Consider the following 19,485-nt stretch of genomic DNA (forward strand, 5'->3'; position numbering starts at 1 on the left):
GTGCCTCGGCCTTTGGAGATGCACTCATCCACTCTCCTTATAAATATTGCTTGTGGTTACAGTGTGTCACGCACAATCTCGTCAAGGTGCTGGCCACCTCTTTGAGGAAAGGAATAATATAACATCAGAAGACAAGTTTGGTCAGGAAAGAAAAATCATGCGTTAACTGGAGCATTAAACGTATACATATCTGCTATCAATCAACCTGGGAAGCATACTGACATGTTAGCCTAACAGGTAGGATAGAAACCCACCTGTTTCAACTTGATTCTTCACAGGCAAGATGGTGGGTTACCAAAGCCAGATTTAGTCAAATGCCCATAACTACAATCTTAGGTTCTTGAACGGGTCAAACCTTGATTCACCATTTTGAACCTCCTGCAGCATTCTGTCTGTGTGGGCTCTGCATGCAATCTTATTTAGTCTCACATTCAAGCTGATGAATGCTCCCTAGCACTTCCTACTCTGGGCACTTAAATCTGCTGCTCACTCACGAGCACAGGCGTTCCTGCACTTACCCCCCTCTCCCTCTTCCCCTCTCCTCTCCCTGCACTTACACGCTCTGAATGCTCACAAGGCCTAATAGGCTCGCCTTTATCGTCCAGTGTATTCATTTTTTTCAATCGCATGTTCCCTCCCTGTTGCCCTGTGTGCACTTTGAAACGCAATTTACTTGTTGTATAAGCTCCTAACAAATGCCCAATAAATAAATAAATACTCAAATAAATAATACCTCAACTGAGATATATTGGGTTTTGACACTACTGGGTTTGCTGGGTTTTTTTTAAGATGAGCATTATTGACAGGCATTTGACATAAGCTCTTGGCTACTTCCTAAGTAGGGCACTGCGCTCTAAAAAGAGCACAGTTTAATATAATAGCCAAAGCCTTGTTTCTCTGTATTTTCCATGTCCACACACAGCCTTTGCCGGGCGCACTTGAGAAACACTTATACTGCAGTAGGACTGATCCAGCCAGTCATTCTCTCAAGGTTGAAACATTGAATAGCATTAAAATATTGGGTAATAACACCTACTAGTACAAGTGCTTAGAAGCAAGAGGAATCCACATGAACAAGAACACCATTTATTAATATTAGCGACCTATCCTATGCTCGCAGTGTTACAACATCACCCATGCCACTATTTGCTTCTCGAAGGTTAATCATGAACACCTAGAAAAAAAGCGCAAAGATGGAGTGTTTCCTATAGCGTTGCAAGTAAATAAAAGGTGCACACCTTTTAAATCTAAAAACAAGCAATTTCACTAATATCCTGATAAGACAATGGAGTGGGCTTGTGGTTAAGTGTTTCACCCTCGACCCTAACCCTCTCATGTTTGAATCATGGCTCCAGCAGCATCGACAGTTTAAAGCAGTCCAATCACATTACAATAAAAAGCGGGCAAATGGATGTTGTCAGATTGCAGATAAGGGGGAGACAATCTTTGGCAGATCTCATACCCGGCAACCCTGTCCTACATGGTGGTCCAGGCGCTGATGTGTGTCTAGTTCACTTTGACACGGGCTTGGTGAACTCGTCCTGTCGCCATGGTGCTGCATGGGCTCAGACATCCGGCGCAGGGTGAAGTGTAATATCCCAAGGCCATGCCACCTGAAGATGTACATACGCCCCTGCACCCTATTCCAATGCTAGAGCATCACCATGGCGACCGCCTAGTGATCCGCCTAATGTCTCCTATGATCTACTATTCCGGGAGCAGCTCACAGCCCTTTTAAATAAGCCCTGCCCAAATAAGTCTTATTGTGTTACATTTTCCGTGCCTTCCCTCAAAAAGTACCACTTTGCCCCGCAAAAGTAAATACAGCACCCTATAAAACACAGAGCCCCATTAACATCCTGGGCAGATCACTGCATATCGTCCAATACCTCCTCGAGGTGCCCCTTGGTCAGGGTGCATTCCCCAGGTGTGAGGGGGCATTCCACGGAGTCACACAAACTGCCACCACAGTGCCACCAGCACAGAGGACAAACCCCTAACGGGTCTAAACAGCACTTTAAACACATTGCTCTGGCGTGTGTGCATTCCCCACATGCGCGCGTGCAGGTTACAGCAGGTGGCCAACGCAGCAAAGCGGCCTCGCCTTACTTCAGTTTAGAAATACACAGGGGGTCTCCCTATAGGTTTGTACATCATATTTCAGGAGCGAAGAGCAGCCAGTGCACTATTTAAAGTGTGTTCGAGTAAGGATATGTTCCTGCCATATGATGGACCCACAGCACTCAAGCCAGATTATAATGAAAAAATAATCATAATTAAGTAACGTTTACCCCTCTGGACCGCAGGTCACAGAGTTTACCATCCAATAATGTAAATGCCACTAAAATGGCAGACACGGTGTAGGTGGCACAATGGAGATGTGATCTGCTGCTGTTCAACTGTGCAAACAGGAGACCCATGGGTTAATCCTGGCATCTCCTCCATGTCTAACAATAAATGTGTGATCCTGGTCAAATCCCCTAAACTGGGAGAATTTAAAAACTGGCCAGCACTTGACGTAGTGGCTTTGTCAAATAATTAACATTTGGAAACACTTGTTTGGTGCAATTGTTGTTTTTATTCTGGATGCATGTGTACACACACATTGGTACAGTGTCCTAGATTTTGGTGAACTTTAACACTGAGTGATCTTTAAAGAATAAAGCTGCTCTGGAGCGGCAGATGTAGTGGCAGTGATTCAATCAAAAGGCATTTTTTAGTGGATAAAACATTTGTCACAAAATCAGTGTTTCCAAAACCATGAAGGAAAACTCCCTCTAAAAGAACACCATACATTTCACAGTGTAATGCAAAATATTTGTGGAATACGAGCAGTCGCATATAGAGCGGGATCTACCGGCATTTCTACTTGGACACTGTATATTGTCAAGACATCGGGTTGTGGTTTTCTTAAGGATCGGCCCCCGCCTCACAACATCACACACTCAGTCACATACTGTTCCCCCTCCCTCGTCCAGTCACACAACGTGACACACACACACTATGACACTTACCATAGCTAGCTCGAGTCAAGTCTCTCTCTAGGCTCCCACTCCCTCAATAATCAAACGCTGTCTGTCTCAGAGGCCGGCCCAACCTTCTCAGTCAGCACCAGCACGCGCCGCTGCCTGGCTGCTCCACTTCGTTCTGGAAAAACACAGGCTAAGGCTGCGCAGCAGTGTACTGCATCGGGGCAGGTGCAGTTTCTTCCCGGCCCGGGCAAGTACCAAAAGCACAGGCGCGCGGCACGCAGCGAGCAGAAGTACATTTAGCCTTGAAACACTTGTGTATAGACACGTTATAAATGCCATATCATATCATATCATAGCCTGCAGTCTGCCAAACTTGTACTTTTGCATGCTGACGGCTGCAGCCTGCAGAAGTATTTTTAAACACTGCATGAATCAACTGCAGACAGTGCAGAGACACAGTGCACTGCGTGCATGATAACACTTACATATTCTGGGGGGATAAATGCCATTATATTCCCCCCCATAAAATTGTGGGGGGGATTTGTCTCCCCTACCCTCCATGTCCTACGCCCATGGTGTGGGACCTCCCCTAATCTCACCATCTCATGTTGCCATGAGACTCTGAGCAGCTCGTTCTGGGGCTCAGGGGCGGCTCTTGGCTCATACATTGCCTAGGACTGAGCACCGTAAATACCCTACTACTTACCATGTAACACCTGAATGACCTGCAATAGCCAGTATCTATTACCGGGAAAGCTGATTGGAACTCAAGGCAAAGCCCTGGCCAGGCTGCCCGCCTACTCCCGAGGCCTGCTAGGAACTTTATAGGAATAGCCTGTGGTGTCGGAGGCTGAGGCCCCCTAAGCTGTGGCTTGGAGTTGCCAGCATCTTGGAGCACTTACATATTATAGTCATAAGGGCAGCAGGTCCTCAGGAGAGGAGGGAGCGAAGGTATGGAAAGTATTAAGGACCCTTGCTTTACATGTGTAATAAATGGTTAGAGTTTTATTGCATTTGTTTTTTTTTTAAAAACGTTCAACTCTGTTCTAAGAGGTGATTTTCATTTTCTCTTTTCGTTGATGTTTTTAAAAGTGCTCTTTTCTGCTTGTGTTTTACAAATAGACTACGATTTTGGGCTACGTGTGCCAGTGCGACCCTGGATGGACAGGAACGAACTGTACTGAGAACATCAATGAATGCGCCAGCAACCCTTGCCAAAACGGCGGCGCCTGCACGGATGGCGTGAATGGCTACTTATGCAACTGCACCAGCAGATGGACAGGCCCACAGTGCCAAACTCCTCAGCAAGGTATGTTTTTTCACTTCTTTATTAAATAATGTTTACTCTTCTTTTCCATGTTGTAGTAAAATCAAGACTCTTTGCTCTTCTAATCAAACTTTGAGTTTGTCATTTAATTGGCAAGGGATTCAGGGCGCCTTCAAAGTTGGCCACTTCTGGGAAGTTGGTTTCTTAGGTCATACCACCGCATTTGCCACTTGGTGGTTTTGCTTCTATGTCTATGGGCATTTAAGTCACTTGAACATCTTCTTAGTGATGTTACTATCCTTATGTCAGCTTAACCAGTCTTTGACTCACAAAAGAGACTGGCTGTTGGCACAAGCCCCTCCCCATGCATACCTAGACATTCAGTAAACTCTGCATAAATGCTCTTTTCACATTTCGACCCCTCGACGTGGTGATGACCAATGGAAAAAGAAATACTCAACCTACTATTCCTGTTGGTAGCAGAAAAAGGCAGCCTTGCCCGTCGCCTGACAGGGGTGACCCATCTCAAGGGAAAGGGCTGCAGGGGCACAGAGATCCAACTACACCCGTTTGAGAATTTCGTGAGACGGCGCATCAGCAGAATGCGTTGCCTACTCTCGGTTGTGTGCAGGCACTAGCAACTTGAGAATACTTTTTGGTACACTCTGCTCACTGTCCCCATCCATTCTGGCCTCTGATAGTTCTTCCCTATCATGGCCAGAAAGCGAGACCAGTCTTCCCATGTTATCTCCATGTGATGCCCTATTAAGGTTATCGCATGGGCTATAGTTGGTTTCTCAATATTTCAGGAACCAAATATAAATATACATCCAATAAAACATAACTGAGTGCTGACAGATATAGAGAATGATAAACTACATATTCACATCTCTAGAAACCCCCCAACCTCTCGCCTGCTCTTGCTTCCTCTGGGCGAAAAAGAAAATATCTGGCCTTTCCTATGACCTTCTTCACCTGTATTCCCCCCCATCATACTAACACATCTACATGTAGTGTATCCCCACACACTGCTCCATGCCTTACCAAAGCTGCTCTCTGTTCTCCATATAAATGGAAGCAGCTAAGTGCAATCAACTGCCGCTGAGCGCAGCCGCACTCAACTGCAACAGTACAACACGCTCCTTGATGAAGGCTCAGTTTCAATCCTGTGAGCGGAGCATGCATGATCATTTCCACTGAAATGGTATCCCGATAGGGAATAAAAAGATTTAGCAGCATCTGTCCATGCATGAACAGACACACTAAACCACATGCCACAAATGCTCACATGATGAATCCATCTTAATTACTCTGTATTCCCCATGCACCTGGGGCAAACGAAATCCTTTCTCCTCTCTCTTCCATTGCCCGTTACAACACCAGTGAGGCATAGCTTGTCAGGTCTGATGCACCTTCATAACACTGGAGTCTGCACTGTGTGGCTCTCCATATGTTTTGGACTATAACTGGACTGTTTTGGCCCTCAACATTGACTAGGCTGGCTAGAGCTCTTGTGAGTTGTAGACCAAAACACCTGGAGACCCCTGTCATAACAGAACTGGTTGATGTGTTTGCCAGCTTGAAACTATGTTGCATCAGGGGTAAGCCCTCTGCCACCTAGTAGAACCAATTGCTAACTAACAATAAGCACACCATCTTGTCACTGGCGTAGAACACAGAGGACCGAAGACCTCCTCACCCTCAAGGACTCACGCAGCACGTGCCGGCCTCTCATTAACCGAAGCTAAAGCCACATAACATACATTTCAGTGCATACATTTATGAATCTTGAATTATGGCCCAAACGGCCCCCCATTAGGAGCACACACTTTGTTTAAGTGGCGAAGCAGGGATTTGAGAACAGTCTGCAAATCTGGCACTTGAACATATCTCTTCCCAGATATAATTGGTAGACATATTGTTTGCAAAAGTTATTGTTGAAACCTTGGGTTGAAAACACCATCTGACTGTGGAAGGCATTGCAAACATATAGTGATTGTCTTTTGCTATCTGAACATAACTGCTGTTTTACCAGAAGTTCCACAATTGTTTTGATTTTTATTGTTATATTTATTTGGCCACATAGTGGAAACTAGCACTATGCTTTTATTTCAGAATCCATAGATTTGATGACTGTTAACAGAAATAAAATCCAAGCAGGTTCCAAGGATGTCATGTCAGGAGTGGCTTAGGGATTGGGACTGGGGCAGACCGGGAGGGATGCGTAACTGCGGGATGGCCGTATAGTGCAACAGAGCCTATTTACCTGGGAGGGCTTGGGGCAGTGAGAATAAGTAATTTCACAGGTCTTCAAATGTTAACAAAATGAATAGAGCTCAATATTATACGCGTAGGAGCTGAGTACGTAGGGGAGAGGTCACAGTTGTACCCATTCTCCTTATCAACCGGGGCAGGAGTGTCATTTTGGCCCGGTGGAGATTCAAAGTTTATGCATGGTGGGTCCAAAAACACACAACAAAATCTGGATTGAGTGTGGTGCTCTTCTAAATCACTGGGTATGGCAGGATTTCTTTCTCCTCTCCTAATCAGTTCAGGCTTGGTGGAGTTGCCAGGAATTGTACCAAAATGTTGCTGTCACAATTACGACTGCTGAAAATGCCGACTTTTTTCTTTTTTTTTAGACCCCCCCTTACACCACATATATATGTGGGGGGGGAATAGAATATGATATTAATATGGGGACGTTGTGGGGTGTCTCCCCCCGCATAGATATGTGGTGTAAAGGGTTTTTTTTTTTTAAGTTGGCATTTTCGGCCGTCGCAATTGTGAGGGTCGCAATAATCACATAGATCGGAGTTGGCATGCATCGTGTGTCATTATCAAGTGCTGCTCTCTTCAAAATGAGAAGGGAGCCTCATCAATGTACCCCCTGTGACTTGATTGGAGGGGGTGAGCAGGCCAAAGCTGTTTTGGCAGGTGCAGAAATAGCAGGGCAAAGCAGGGGATCTTATAGCAGAATGTTACAAAGGCAACTCAGCAGGTAAGGTTACTGTTGCTGAGATGTTATATGTTTATACCTTCTCGTGAATCCTATGGCTTTTTTCCCCTATTCCTGCTGTAAAATATGTAGTTTCAACCTGGGAATGGGTACTTCTTCCTCCTTTCACTCAGTGTGGGAACTTCTGCCCCCATAGTAAAAATCAAAGCTGGCACCCATAAATATATGCACAGTAACTGTACATATCTTAAAGTCAAATATACACATTTAGTTCAGTTCATCTTTGCCCTTAGCAGAAAGTGCACAAGACAAAAGAGCATTGGCTCTTTCAAAAAATTATATCAACATCGGAAAAATAACTGGAGACAGGAGATTTTCTAATAACTAGGCAAAGGATAAAAGGTACCCACATTTTAAACCCAACAATCTATAGTGAAATATTCCCAAGAAAACAAAATCCCAATATGAGACACGTGCTTTGAAGACACTTTTATGTGGTCTTGTGGGTAAGCGTCTGCACTGGGAACATGACAACCTGGGGGAAATCCTGGTAGCCAAACACTTGATCAAGCTTTCTGCACTCAAAAAGACCCAACTGGGATTGTATCCACACTCTGAAAAAGTGAGTGGATGAGCAGACTTGTGCCCGGAAAAGCAGCACATAGCCACAACCAGGGAAAATAGCCTCACCAGCCGCCATGATTACAATCGCTATTGCCCTATCCTCTGCATGCAAATTACTCATGACTCACTTGCCCTCTCATCATTTACCCTCTACGCCCCGATGTTTGGCTTTCAACAATACTCTCTTTTATATAGATGACTTGAAAAGTACACAAACCATTTTAAGGCACAAATATATAAATCCATGTTAAAAAAGGTTAGGCAAAAAGTGTACATTATGGCATTAATCTCCCATCTTGAATGGGCGACTACAAATAGCAGATGCAACTCAGGAGAAGGCAAAAAATGGCCTTTGGCTTTTGAAAATGTACCTTCAAGTATTAATAACAAAATGTAAGGGTTGAAACGGATACCTGTTTGTGTTTCACTGTTTGACAAATGCAGGCTTCATAAATGATGTTATGATTGTATTACATTCTATCAAAAATAAATGCGTGTTGGTGTGTTAAATATGGACATCTGAAATAATGTACTTTAAAAATGATTTCTGGGATATATTTTAATTGGCCTGGAAGAGGGAGTACATTTAGGCAGGTAACTGGTGCTTTGTGTTTGCTTACCGAATAAAAATGTGCGTTTCCATTTCTTTTTTTTTAATACAACATTCTATTGTTTTTCTGCACATAGAGAAAACATACAGCCTCGCATAGCGATGTAACGGTTATTTCCCTTTCCCACCCGACAACAACTTCACACCGTGTATCCACTTCAGCGGAGTCTCTTAACACATCTAATTACATTTGCTGCGCTAGTATCACGTAGTTTTAGGTTTCTGTACATGTCTTTGGATGTTAGCCCGATTCTTGGCGGGGGCTACTTCTGTGTGCGTCTTCCCACTTTTGCCAAATTTTAGGGCCTTTCTCAGGGCATCCCCTAGCCGTGTAGACTCTTTTCTCCATTGCAATACAAATGTCCACATCCGTGGTCCACTGCTCATAGCTTGGTGCCGTTTCAGAGCCCCAGAGTTGTGCTATATTCCTCTTGATAATCGCAGTGGTAGTAGATAAGAGCAGTTTTTCATAGCGTGACAGTTCAACCTCATCTTCTATCCCCAACAGTAGCTGTTTTGCACTTCTATGAATCGTTTTGCCCAATACCCTTGAGAGATCATCACAGCACTGCTGCCAGTATTGTTGGATTATGGTACATTCCCATAGTATGTGGTAATACGAGCCTTTGTTCTCGTTTGCATCTCAAGCAGGATGGAGTGGTGGTCTTGCCCCATTTGAATAGTGCTACCCTCAGGTAATATATTCTATGCAATATTTTTAATTGAATCAGTCTGAGCCTGGAGGAAATCGCTGTTTCTCTGGGGAACATCAGGGCAGTTACCCATTCTTCTGGAAGTATGTCACCCACGCCCCCCTCCCATTTGGCTTTCAGACTCGACAGCTCCCCGGTGGCAAAGGATGTTATGGCACTATACATGGTGGATGTAACTTTGTTTTTAATCATCTCTGGGAATAGGTTACGTTCTAAGGGGGTGTAATCAGGCATATCAATCATTTCAGGAAGATGAATCTGTAGTGCATGCTTCAGTTGTGTGTAGTGATACTGCTCATTTGTTGGAAGTGCAAAGGTAGTGCTTAATTCTGTAAATGGTATTATTTCGCTTCCTCTCACTACGTCCCCAATTTTGGTAATGCCTAGTTGGGTCCAGGAGTGCCATTTTGGTAATGTGTTCACTTCCGGGAGTAGTTTGTTATTCCACAGCGGTTGTGCTGGAGTTAACTTTTTGTCCCAGCCTAAATATTTGTGGGTGTCTGTCCATATTAGGGATATGTGCGTCATCATGGACGGGGCAGCAGATCGGTCTTTTTTACGGTAAAGGTGCCTTATAACGGATCTTTCATATTGGTTGGGATCTTGTTCTCTGTTGTGTGGTAGTGTTGTGTCCTCATGAAGTCTATCATTCACTATTGCCATTTGACTGGCCCAGTAGTAGGTTTGCAATCGGGGGAGTCCGATTCCACCTTCCCATACAGATCTTTGTAGTGTGGCTAGTGCTAAGCGAGGGTGACCTCCGTTCCATAGCAATTTTCTAAGCATCTGATCTATTTTATGGAATTCACTGGGCGCTATAGGTAGTGGAGCATTTTGGAGTATGTAGACAAAGCGGGGGAGCGCCATCATCTTAAAGAATGCAGCTCTACCCAATAGTGTTAGTGGCAAGGACATCCAGTGACCGACGTCTTCCTTGAATCTCGTCGTTATTGGGTGTAGGTTCTTGGTCACATAGTCTGTTAGGTTATTCGTAATTTGGATGCCTAGGTATCTGAACTGCTCCTTTTCCACACAGTATGGACACTCGTCCGGCACCGCGTTATCTATTTGCTTCAGTGGGAATAGTATGGATTTAGTCCAGTTGACGCGGAGGCCACTAAACGTGCCGTATCTTATTAATAATCGCGTCACTATGGGGCAGGATTCGCGTGGGTCTTTCAGGTATACCAACAGATCATCTGCATATAAGGGCACTCTGTCCTCCTAGTCATCTGACCACCTGAAGCCGCTCCATGTTCGTGTGGATCTCAATAGAATTGCTAAGGGCTCAATTGCTATTGCAAAGATTAGGGCTGATAAAGGGCAGCCCTGCCTTGTGCCTTTGCCTAGCTGGAAAGGATTTGAAACATGTCCGTTTACCTTTGTAGCTGCTTCTGGGCAGTTGTATAGCAGTTTGACCCAGCTCATAAAGTATGGTCCTATGCCCATGCGCTGCATAATAACCCATACTGCCTCCCAATAGACAGAGTCGAAAGCTTTTTCGAAGTCTATGGCGAGTAGGGCCAGGGGGTCCTGTATCTCTAGTAGTTTTTCCAGTGCTGTGTGTAACCTTGTTGCAGGCGGTTGGCTAGTACCTTTGCCAGTATTTTGACCTCGCAGTTTATAAGAGAGTTGGGCCTGTAGGAGCTACATTTATCGGGCGGCTTATCTGCTTTGGGCAGAACTATTATTGTGGCTTTCCTTAGGTCTGGGGAGAGACAGCCCTGTGAGTATGAGTGTTGTAGTAAGCGAAGTAAGTGTGGAGAAATTACATTCGTGCCTATTTCTTTCCATAATTCGATGGGGAAGCCGCTCGGGCCTGGGGTCTTGCCCGATTGGAGTTCTGACATGGCTTCGGTTAGCTCTTCCTCAGTGATTACTTGTTCTAGTAGATTAGACTGTTCTGTATTTAGAGTAGGGAGGGTAATCTCTTCCAGGATGTCCATTACAGGTGGTGAGGTGGGTGCCTTATATAGCTACTCGTAGTATTTTGCAAAACGTTCCGCTATATCTAGGTCTGTCACTAATGGTTCCGAATCTTCTGTTGTCAGCTGCCTGACTTGTTTGAGACCTAGGTCTCTTCGTTCTAGCCATGCCAGTATCTTCCCGGCTTTGTCCCCTGTTTCATATATCTTTGCTCGCATCGCAGTATGTGCCTGCTTTGCATTGTCTAGGGCTATGTGATGAAGTTGTGTCTGCGCTAATTGTAGTGCGCGATGTGTTTCCGGTTTGTCATGGGTCAGGTGATCAGCCTCTGCTTTTTGCACTTTCGCTTCGGCATCACGTATTGCTTCTAGTTGTTTTTCCTTATGAGCTGTGGTCCAGGCTATTATTTCCCCTCTGAGCACTGTCTTGAAAGCCTCCCATAACGTTACCGGGCTGTCTACTGAGTCGGTATTCATTTCAAAATATTCCTCAGTGGTCTTTTGGACGTGTTCAACTAGTTCTGGGAAGTCTAGGTAGTAGCTGTTCAATCGCCAGCTGGGTGGGGGGATCGATCTGTTGGTTTTGATTGTTATTATGAGCGGGGAATGGTCCGATATACCTCTGGGAAGAAATTGTGCCTCACATGCCTCATGCATGTTATTTAGTGGCAATAGAAAATAGTCCAGCCTAGACAGCAAGGCATGTGCTCCGGAGTGGTATGAGTATTCCCTTGTGTCAGGGTGTAGCATCCTCCACACGTCTCGCAGCCCCAATACGTCAGTGAATGTGGCAAGTTTGGAGCGTGTGTTCGGGTTTCTGGATCCTATATGTGTTCTATCAAGGTCTACATTCATTACTTCATTGAAGTCTCCCCGAATTAGTGTAAGGTCTGCGAGGTTATTCATAATTAGGGGCATGATGTCATTGGTCAGGGGGGGTTAGTAGGTTGGGAGGTGCATATACAGCTAGCATGGTTACAGAGCTTTCCCAGAGTGTTCCTGTCGTGAGCACAAACCTCCCTCCCGTGTCTTGTGTATTGGGCGTGGGCACAAAGGGGAGTCTTTTGTGTACTAGGATTAGTACCCCTCGTGACCCCATGGTAAAACCGGCGTGGAATGCTAGTCTGTAGTTGATGCGCCTGAAGAATGTGCAATTGGTGCCGGCTAGATGTGTCTCCGTGAAGAATGCCACATCTGGGGAGTGTCTGTTCAATGATTGTAGTACTAGTCATCTTTTAATACAGTTGCCGAGCCCATTCACATTCCATGTCAACACTCGGATTGTTCTGTTTTTGTTCACGTTAGTAACTCCCGCCATTTGAAACGTGTGTGGATGACAACTGTATGCGTCGGGTTATTGAGGGTGCTGTGTGGTTTTGCACTTTGGTAATGTTTGGCATGATTAAGAATAGGTTGGTTTCCCATCAGGACATGCTCATCCATTTGTGTTACGTGGGCTGCTAGCAATAGTAGTGTGACAATAAGTGTGCTAGAGACGGTGTGATTCTTAACATTATAAATAGTATGACCTCCTGGGAGGTACCTAACATAAAACAAATTCTTATCCCCCCTCCCCATACTCCTCCCCAACATGAAGTATCTGTCGCCCTAACACTACTGGCGCCTAACAACTATGTCGCCAGATTAACTTAGTATGAACTGTTTACACCTTCCCCCCGACTTACTGCTCCTTAGCGGGTCTGGTGTCTCAAGTCTCAAGTCTCAAGTCGAGGGCTTGGCGTTGGCCGTTACAATGAGTGCATCCGTGCCTCGCGGGCCGCCCGCCACACTTATGCCGAGGTGGTATGATAACCCATTAATTGGGTCGCGGCGGGGTAGTACTCCTTGTTAGTGTTACTGTTTCAGTCCATTTCCTCTTGTTGTGGTGGTTCCTGCATCGGAGGTTGTGGGGCCGGGCGCCTTCTGTCTGGTGGTTCACGCCGGTTCCTGTTTCTGTTCCTGTTGCTCCCTTGTCTCCAGTCGCCTTCAATGTGTTTCTCGGCCCAGTTCCACGCTTCTTTTGGGTCAGTGAAGTGCACCGTTGTTCCTCCATGATAGATCTTGAGCTGGGCCGGAAATAGTAAGCCACATTTCACGTGTATGGTCTGGAGTTGTCTTTTGAGCTGATCGAACGACTGCCTGGCCTTCTGCACCTCCCTTGTGACGTCAGGGAAGAATGTCACTCTGGACCCATTGAAGGTCAGTGTGCCCTTGGCCCGTGCCGTCTGGAGCAACACATCTCTATCTCTATAATTCAACAGTTTTGTAATTATGGTGCGTGGAGGCGCTCCGGGTGTCGGTCTTCCAGTGGGCACCCGGTGTGCGCGCTCAATTGAGAAGAACTTCGAGAATGTCTGGGGCTCAAACATATCGGTTATCCATTGTTCAAGGAACAGCTCCATGGAAGGGCCTTCTGTTTTTTCCGGTACACCCAGGATGCGGACGTTATTACGTCTTGATCTCCCTTCACTGTCTTCTGCCCTCTCCGCCAGTGTTTTCAGATGTGTCACAATCCCAGCCATCCTTTGTTCCATAGTGCGCAGTCCGTCCTCAGTCCCAGAGATCCGTTGCTCCCCTTCCCCTGTGCGGGAGGTCAGGTTTTGTAAATCATGGTGAAGGAGTGAGACGTCTGTACTAATGCTGTCCATTTTTTGTTCCATGGAGGTTCTGGAGTCTGTTATTGCAGCCATGATGTCCTTCAGGGATATAATGTTCTCTGTTTCCGCCATGGTGTCTGGTTGCTCGTGTTCCGATTGGGTGCTCGCCATGGTCGTGGTGAATTGGTCCATTTTGCTTTGACTTATCAATTTTTTTGTTTTATCTTTCCCCATAGCAGCTGGCATGGTCTGTGATGTCAATCGGTGGACAGTTTGTCGCGGCTTCCGCCTGCTTATCCGCCTGCTTATCCGGTGGTGGGGGCGATTACTATCCTGGGTTGTATGACCTTGACCGTTATGGTAGTGGCTGCCCCACTGTGTGGATCTTCTCCGCGGCCCAGGTGTGGTCTGCTGGATTCCATGCTGGGTTTAACGGTCAGTTTATTTTTGCTTTCAGGGGGCTTGTGTCGTATCCCCTGGAGTACTCATGGATCTGCGCCCACACAGTATAGGTAGTGTTTTGTTTTCTGGTCCACTTTACTTGCCTACGCGGGGACGGGTGCACCGTATTGTCCCTGTGCACGGTAGCAAAGCACCAGGATTTCGGTGTCCCACGTGTGTCGCCCATCTATATTTATGGATTGGATGGGGCCACTGAAGGAGTTCTTGTAGTGGGGCCCTCAGGCGATGAGCCGTTCTGCGGGAGGGGGAGCATATAGGTGTGCTGCGCAGGGGGTTCACCCTGATCTCCTGTCCACCCTTCTCCTTACCGCAGGATTGATCCACCGGCAGCCATCTGGAGATGAGCGGGGGCCGCCCCAGGAGTCTAGCAGGCGCTCGACGCTGAGCGGAGCGCCCGTGGTGCCACCGCGGCTCCGGGTGGCCTGACGGCATTATGTCTGTTGTCGTCGGGGCAGGCGGAAGCAGTGTATGGGCGCGTACACCGTCGTGATAATGCAGGATTGGGTGTCTGCGGTCGTCAGCCGCAGGGGACACCTCCAAGGATGTCTCCCCTCCACTCCTCGATCTGTCGCAGGAGGGAAGGAAACCTTTGCAGCTCTGGGGATCCCGCAGGCGGGAGGCGGGGAGGCACTCAGCGGGATTCGCTCCCCGCAGTCCGGGAGCGACGCTGGGGGCGATTCACCTTTCCCTTCGCTCGCTGTGCAGCTCGGCCTAGCTCCTCTCAACCCGCTAGTTTGCCGCCAACGCACGGGCAGGGTTTGGCAATGGCGCGCTGCGTCCTTCGCTCGTCCGCGGTCTGCAACGGCCATTTTGTACGTCTTGCGGCGCGTGGGCTCGCATTTTGCAAATTGTGCCAAGTGGGTCTCCCGGCACCGATTTGCTCCGGGATCAGGTAGGGGTGTGCAGCAGAAGTTTCCACGTCAATGAGGTGCTTTGGGTACTTTCAGTCATGCAGGAAAAGCAGGATTATTTCAGGATCTAGCTGGCGGCCCGGGAGCAATGCAAGCTCACGTCCTCATCGTTCGGCTGCTGGCCACGCCCCTCTGCTTTTCCATTTCTTAACACGGAAAAGTTAAGAACGTCTTGTGCAAAACAATGGTCTCAAATGAGCCATGACTCATAAATCGCTCCTACTTTAAATGCTCTGCTAGAAGAAAGAAAGAGATAAGCAGTCTTGATGGGGCCTGCAGCATCTGATGGACCGCGTATTTGTCTCTAGAGCATCACACGGGGTTGAGAGGTGATACTGTGGCCTAACTCAGACAAACAGAAAAGCGAGCATCACATATGGAAGCAGCACAGCCCCCCTTTTTGCAAACAATATCATTTGGTACAGTCGAGGCAGGCTCTAATGCCTGCGTGGACCCCCCAGACAGCGGGGACTTGGGCCACCGCACAAACTGCCCATGCCTCAAGCCCCTGCTTAATGGTGATCTGTGTGAGAGCTCTGCTAGAGTGGGTTTATCCTCTAGACCTCTCTCTCCGGCTCTGCATCAGTCTTAAATCTTAACTGAGACATCTTTACTAGCTCACAACTCCTACATCAACCTTAACAATTAGACTTAAAGTTTGATTGTTGGAGGCATGGGCAGTGGATTGAAAGCTAACTATGCCTGTATTGTGGGGCTGCTATGGTCTGCATAGTCATGAATGTAGCGGGTGGACACAGATAAACCCATTTAATCAGCCCTAATGTCAGGTACTTGTAAGTGTGTTTGCAGGACAATTTAGTCATGTAAAAATGCACCACTGATGCTAAATGAAGCAGAAGCGAGGATATCCTAATAAGACAAATGAGTTTCCTGTTCACTGGCCTATTCCAGCTGGTTAGGCAGGTGAGGATACCTGCTTTGATTGTCCGGTTGGATATTCTTCTAGAGGAGGAAAGGATTTGGCCTTTGACACTTTCATGTGTGAGTGCCTTTTAAACTCCATTGCCTATACCACCGATGATGGCAACCAATGTACTGTGATTGCTATTTGAGTGCCCACAGTGTGAGCTACATGTGTACTCATGTTGGGCAATGTATTCTGCAAGCATAGATCTACCTAATGTACAATTCTATTTGGAAGGGTAACGGTTTCACATCCAGCATCTATGCAGAGACTGGTTGTGCCACGGGGGATCTTGATGTTACTATGGGGCAAAACAGTCCCTCATAGTTCTCAGCTACATTTAGTACTTTCAGTTAGGAGGACAGAGCTAGAAGTAATCGTTGATCCAGCTCAGTGGTCTGGCACTTTTGTCTCTCCAGTTTTTTGGACTAAAACACCCATCAGCATTAACCAGCATAGACAATTGTGAGGGATCATGGGAGTCGCAGTTCAGTACCTCTGGAGAGCCACAGGTTGAAGACCCCTGATTCTAGATAGTGTAAGTCATTTCAGTATGTTGACCTCTGCCCTGGTACAATAGACAGTGACCATACAATCCAGAGAGAAAGCAGACACATTTTGCTTCATTAATTCACTGCTAGATGTTTTAAGGCATTTTTCATGATAGCAGCAGTCATGGAGAATACTAGGACAATATAAAGCCTAATTCGTATTTTGAGAATGAAAGTAAGAAGATCTTTAAAGAGTAAAAACAAATCACATTGAGAAAAAAGGAGCCACTGGTCGGTAGGCCTCTGGCAGCCAGAGCTGAACACAGTCCTACCACATGGAGGTTCCCTTAAAGAGCACACTGGTATTAGTGAAAATGAAGCAAAAGTGTGCAATATTGGAAGTAGAAGTCCCAATTCATGGAATGCATTGCAGTCAGATTTGTCCATGTGCAAGCTCATTGCAAGTTAGGCTCTATAGAAAATAATTCTTGAAAATTAACAGGCTCAGAGACAAAATGTCCTCCAGCGAATGGCTTCCTGTACATACGCAACCTAGAACCAGGAGAACAGGTCAACTAAAGGGACCTGGTGGTGACACCATCTCTAATTCAAATTAGCTTTAGAGAGGTCCCTAGACTCGCGTATGATGGAAAGTGTCACAGCTGGGCTGGCCTAATGCAGATGGGCAATTGCAACCTTTGCCAGCAGAATGGTAGGCAGGTGACCATGAGGCGCGCCTACTGCCACTGCCTTCCCAAGCAAGACAGGAATTATGAATACATGACGGTCCTACAACTAGGGAAATGAGTGGAGAGGGAAGTTCATCAAATAACAGGACATTAATAGGAGAAGAGAGGAGATGGGTGGGAGGGACAGAAGAGGGCAATGTGGGATGCCATGTATATGACTTGCACCATGGGAATGAGAACTGCAATGGGAATGCAGGGGGATTGGATAAACTCATGTTGAGGGATCCTGCAGGCACACAGCACCACCCACGGCTGGGAACAGAATGTCTTTGTAGGTTTACCAACAGACAATATGCCAACGGTGATGTAGAGTTAACCTTTCCAGATAACTTTTCTGATTAAAACTTTACCAGCAGTATTCATGCCCACACCTGTAGCCATGCATCTATATCCACCCAACTTTACATTGATGTATGATGAATTCTTTGCAAAGGAAATTCAAATTGAACTTGAATTTTATGATTATGAATATAAAGAAAAGATAAAAGAGACAAATCAAAACATAGCTGAATGAAGGGGGTGTGGGGCAGGGTCTACATTTTACTATGACCATTGGAAACAACTGCAGGAAACTATAAAATATAGCTTTCAAATGTCTCATGAAAGTCTATTGACGAACTAATTTAGTAGGGGGCCATCCCGCCTACTTTTGCATAGTTGAATACACATATATAACACATTGCAAAATTCGGTAGTGATTTCCCTTACGGTTTGCAATTAACTCTGTTTTTGTCAAAAAGTTTCTACAATTAGAGAATGTATTTGTCTGCCTTTATTTAGTGGTGCAGCTCCCGCGTCTCAGCACTGGAGTTTTTAATTTGCTTTCTCAGTTTATATCTTTTTCATTGTGCATAGGAAACGTAGAACTGTCTCTTATGTAAGTGTTCAGATAGTTTTCAGGAACTGATTTCCAGTCTTCTGGTCACCAAGAGTTGGTGGATGTTGACCACTGCCTCCTCATAGCAGAGTATGGGTCTCATTACAAGGTTGGTGGTATTTCGGTGGTAAATCTGCTGCAATGCCACCAAACGGATTTACCATTACTGCCATGCAGTCCGGCAAAATCACAGCCGGAATACAAGTGTTGGTAGGTGGTTTTAGTCCCCATTTATTGGACTCCAGAGGACTTGATGGGGATTTCGGCAGAATTGCCACCAGCAGTAATTCCGCTGATTTTACAGTTTTCTGGGCAGTAAGATGGTGTATTTACCTACCACTTCTAGCTGGAGGAAAATCCTCCACTTCACCGCCAAAGTTGCAGTACGATGGTGCAGTAATACACTGGTAATGCAGCTGTAACACAGTTATGACTGCATGACCACGTATGTTTCTTGCACTGCCGTACTTGTAATGAGGCCCACAGTACTTGTAATGAGGCTCACAGTACTTGCTTGTGGGGGATGGAAGCCAGTCATGCTGAGACCAGAGTCCTGGTTTTAGGGCTCAGTGTTCTGTGAACCTTCTTTTGATCCAATGAATCAATCCTAGGATTTGGCAACAGTGTTTGATTCTAACTAAACCTTGTGCCTTCGTGGCAGATGACAGAAATGTAACATTTACTGACTCTAACGTAATTCACTATGATTAATCAAACCTTCATGCCAGTAGCCGAGGCAGCTATTGGTGCTGCGGACAGGGGGCGAGTGACTCCTACGATATATGATATGCTAGTTGATTAATATAGCTCCTATACCCAATGTGTTTCAAAGCTCTTCACGGCAAGGGAGGGAGCAAGAGAAAATACAATGACATACTTACAGGCCATGAACAACAAGAATGTGAAATTAACTATCGTACTCGGCATGACGACATTTCAGATGGTGCAAGAGCTAAAACACAGATAGGAAGGAAATGGGAAACAGACAGGCGACTGCCGTACTAGGCCTGATGACATTTCTGGTAGAACCGGAGATTAACAAGAGGTGAGGGAGGGGGGAGGAGAAAGGAGGGAGAGGAACAAAACAAGCGACTATCGTACTAGGCCTGACGACATTTCAGATAGTGCTGGAGGGGTGGGAGAGTAAAGGAAGGGGGGAGGACACAAACATTTGTTGCTGGCATAGAAAAATGTAAAGGAGGTGGGAAGGGAGAAGAGAGAAGCGAGAGGAGGAGAAAACAGAGAATAAAACAGTAAGAAAAAAAAAATATATATATATATTATATAAAATGCAGGTGCCAACCTTGAAGCTGTATTTCTGTGAGGTTCCAATACATCTGAAATTCAAAACTGCTATGTTCAGCCAGTGGGTCTGTGTCACTGTTCTCATCTGAGGCTGTTCC

The 19,485-nt window shown here is 46.0% G+C and overlaps 1 protein-coding gene across 1 annotated transcript in view; it reads left to right on the plus strand.

Annotated features, from left to right (window-relative positions):
• The window catches only part of CUBN (cubilin), a 1,794,835-nt gene that overhangs the window by 184,153 nt on the left and 1,591,197 nt on the right, over positions 1-19,485 (plus strand). The window contains exon 12 of the mRNA XM_069648353.1: positions 4,095-4,281. Within this exon, the coding sequence (XP_069504454.1) occupies positions 4,095-4,281 (187 nt within the window). The remainder of the gene's footprint in view (positions 1-4,094; positions 4,282-19,485) is intronic.

Source organism: Ambystoma mexicanum, chromosome 2q, assembly GCF_040938575.1.
Source record: "Ambystoma mexicanum isolate Mex_15411 chromosome 2q, UKY_AmexF1_1, whole genome shotgun sequence".
NCBI classification, from domain to species: domain Eukaryota; kingdom Metazoa; phylum Chordata; class Amphibia; order Caudata; family Ambystomatidae; genus Ambystoma; species Ambystoma mexicanum.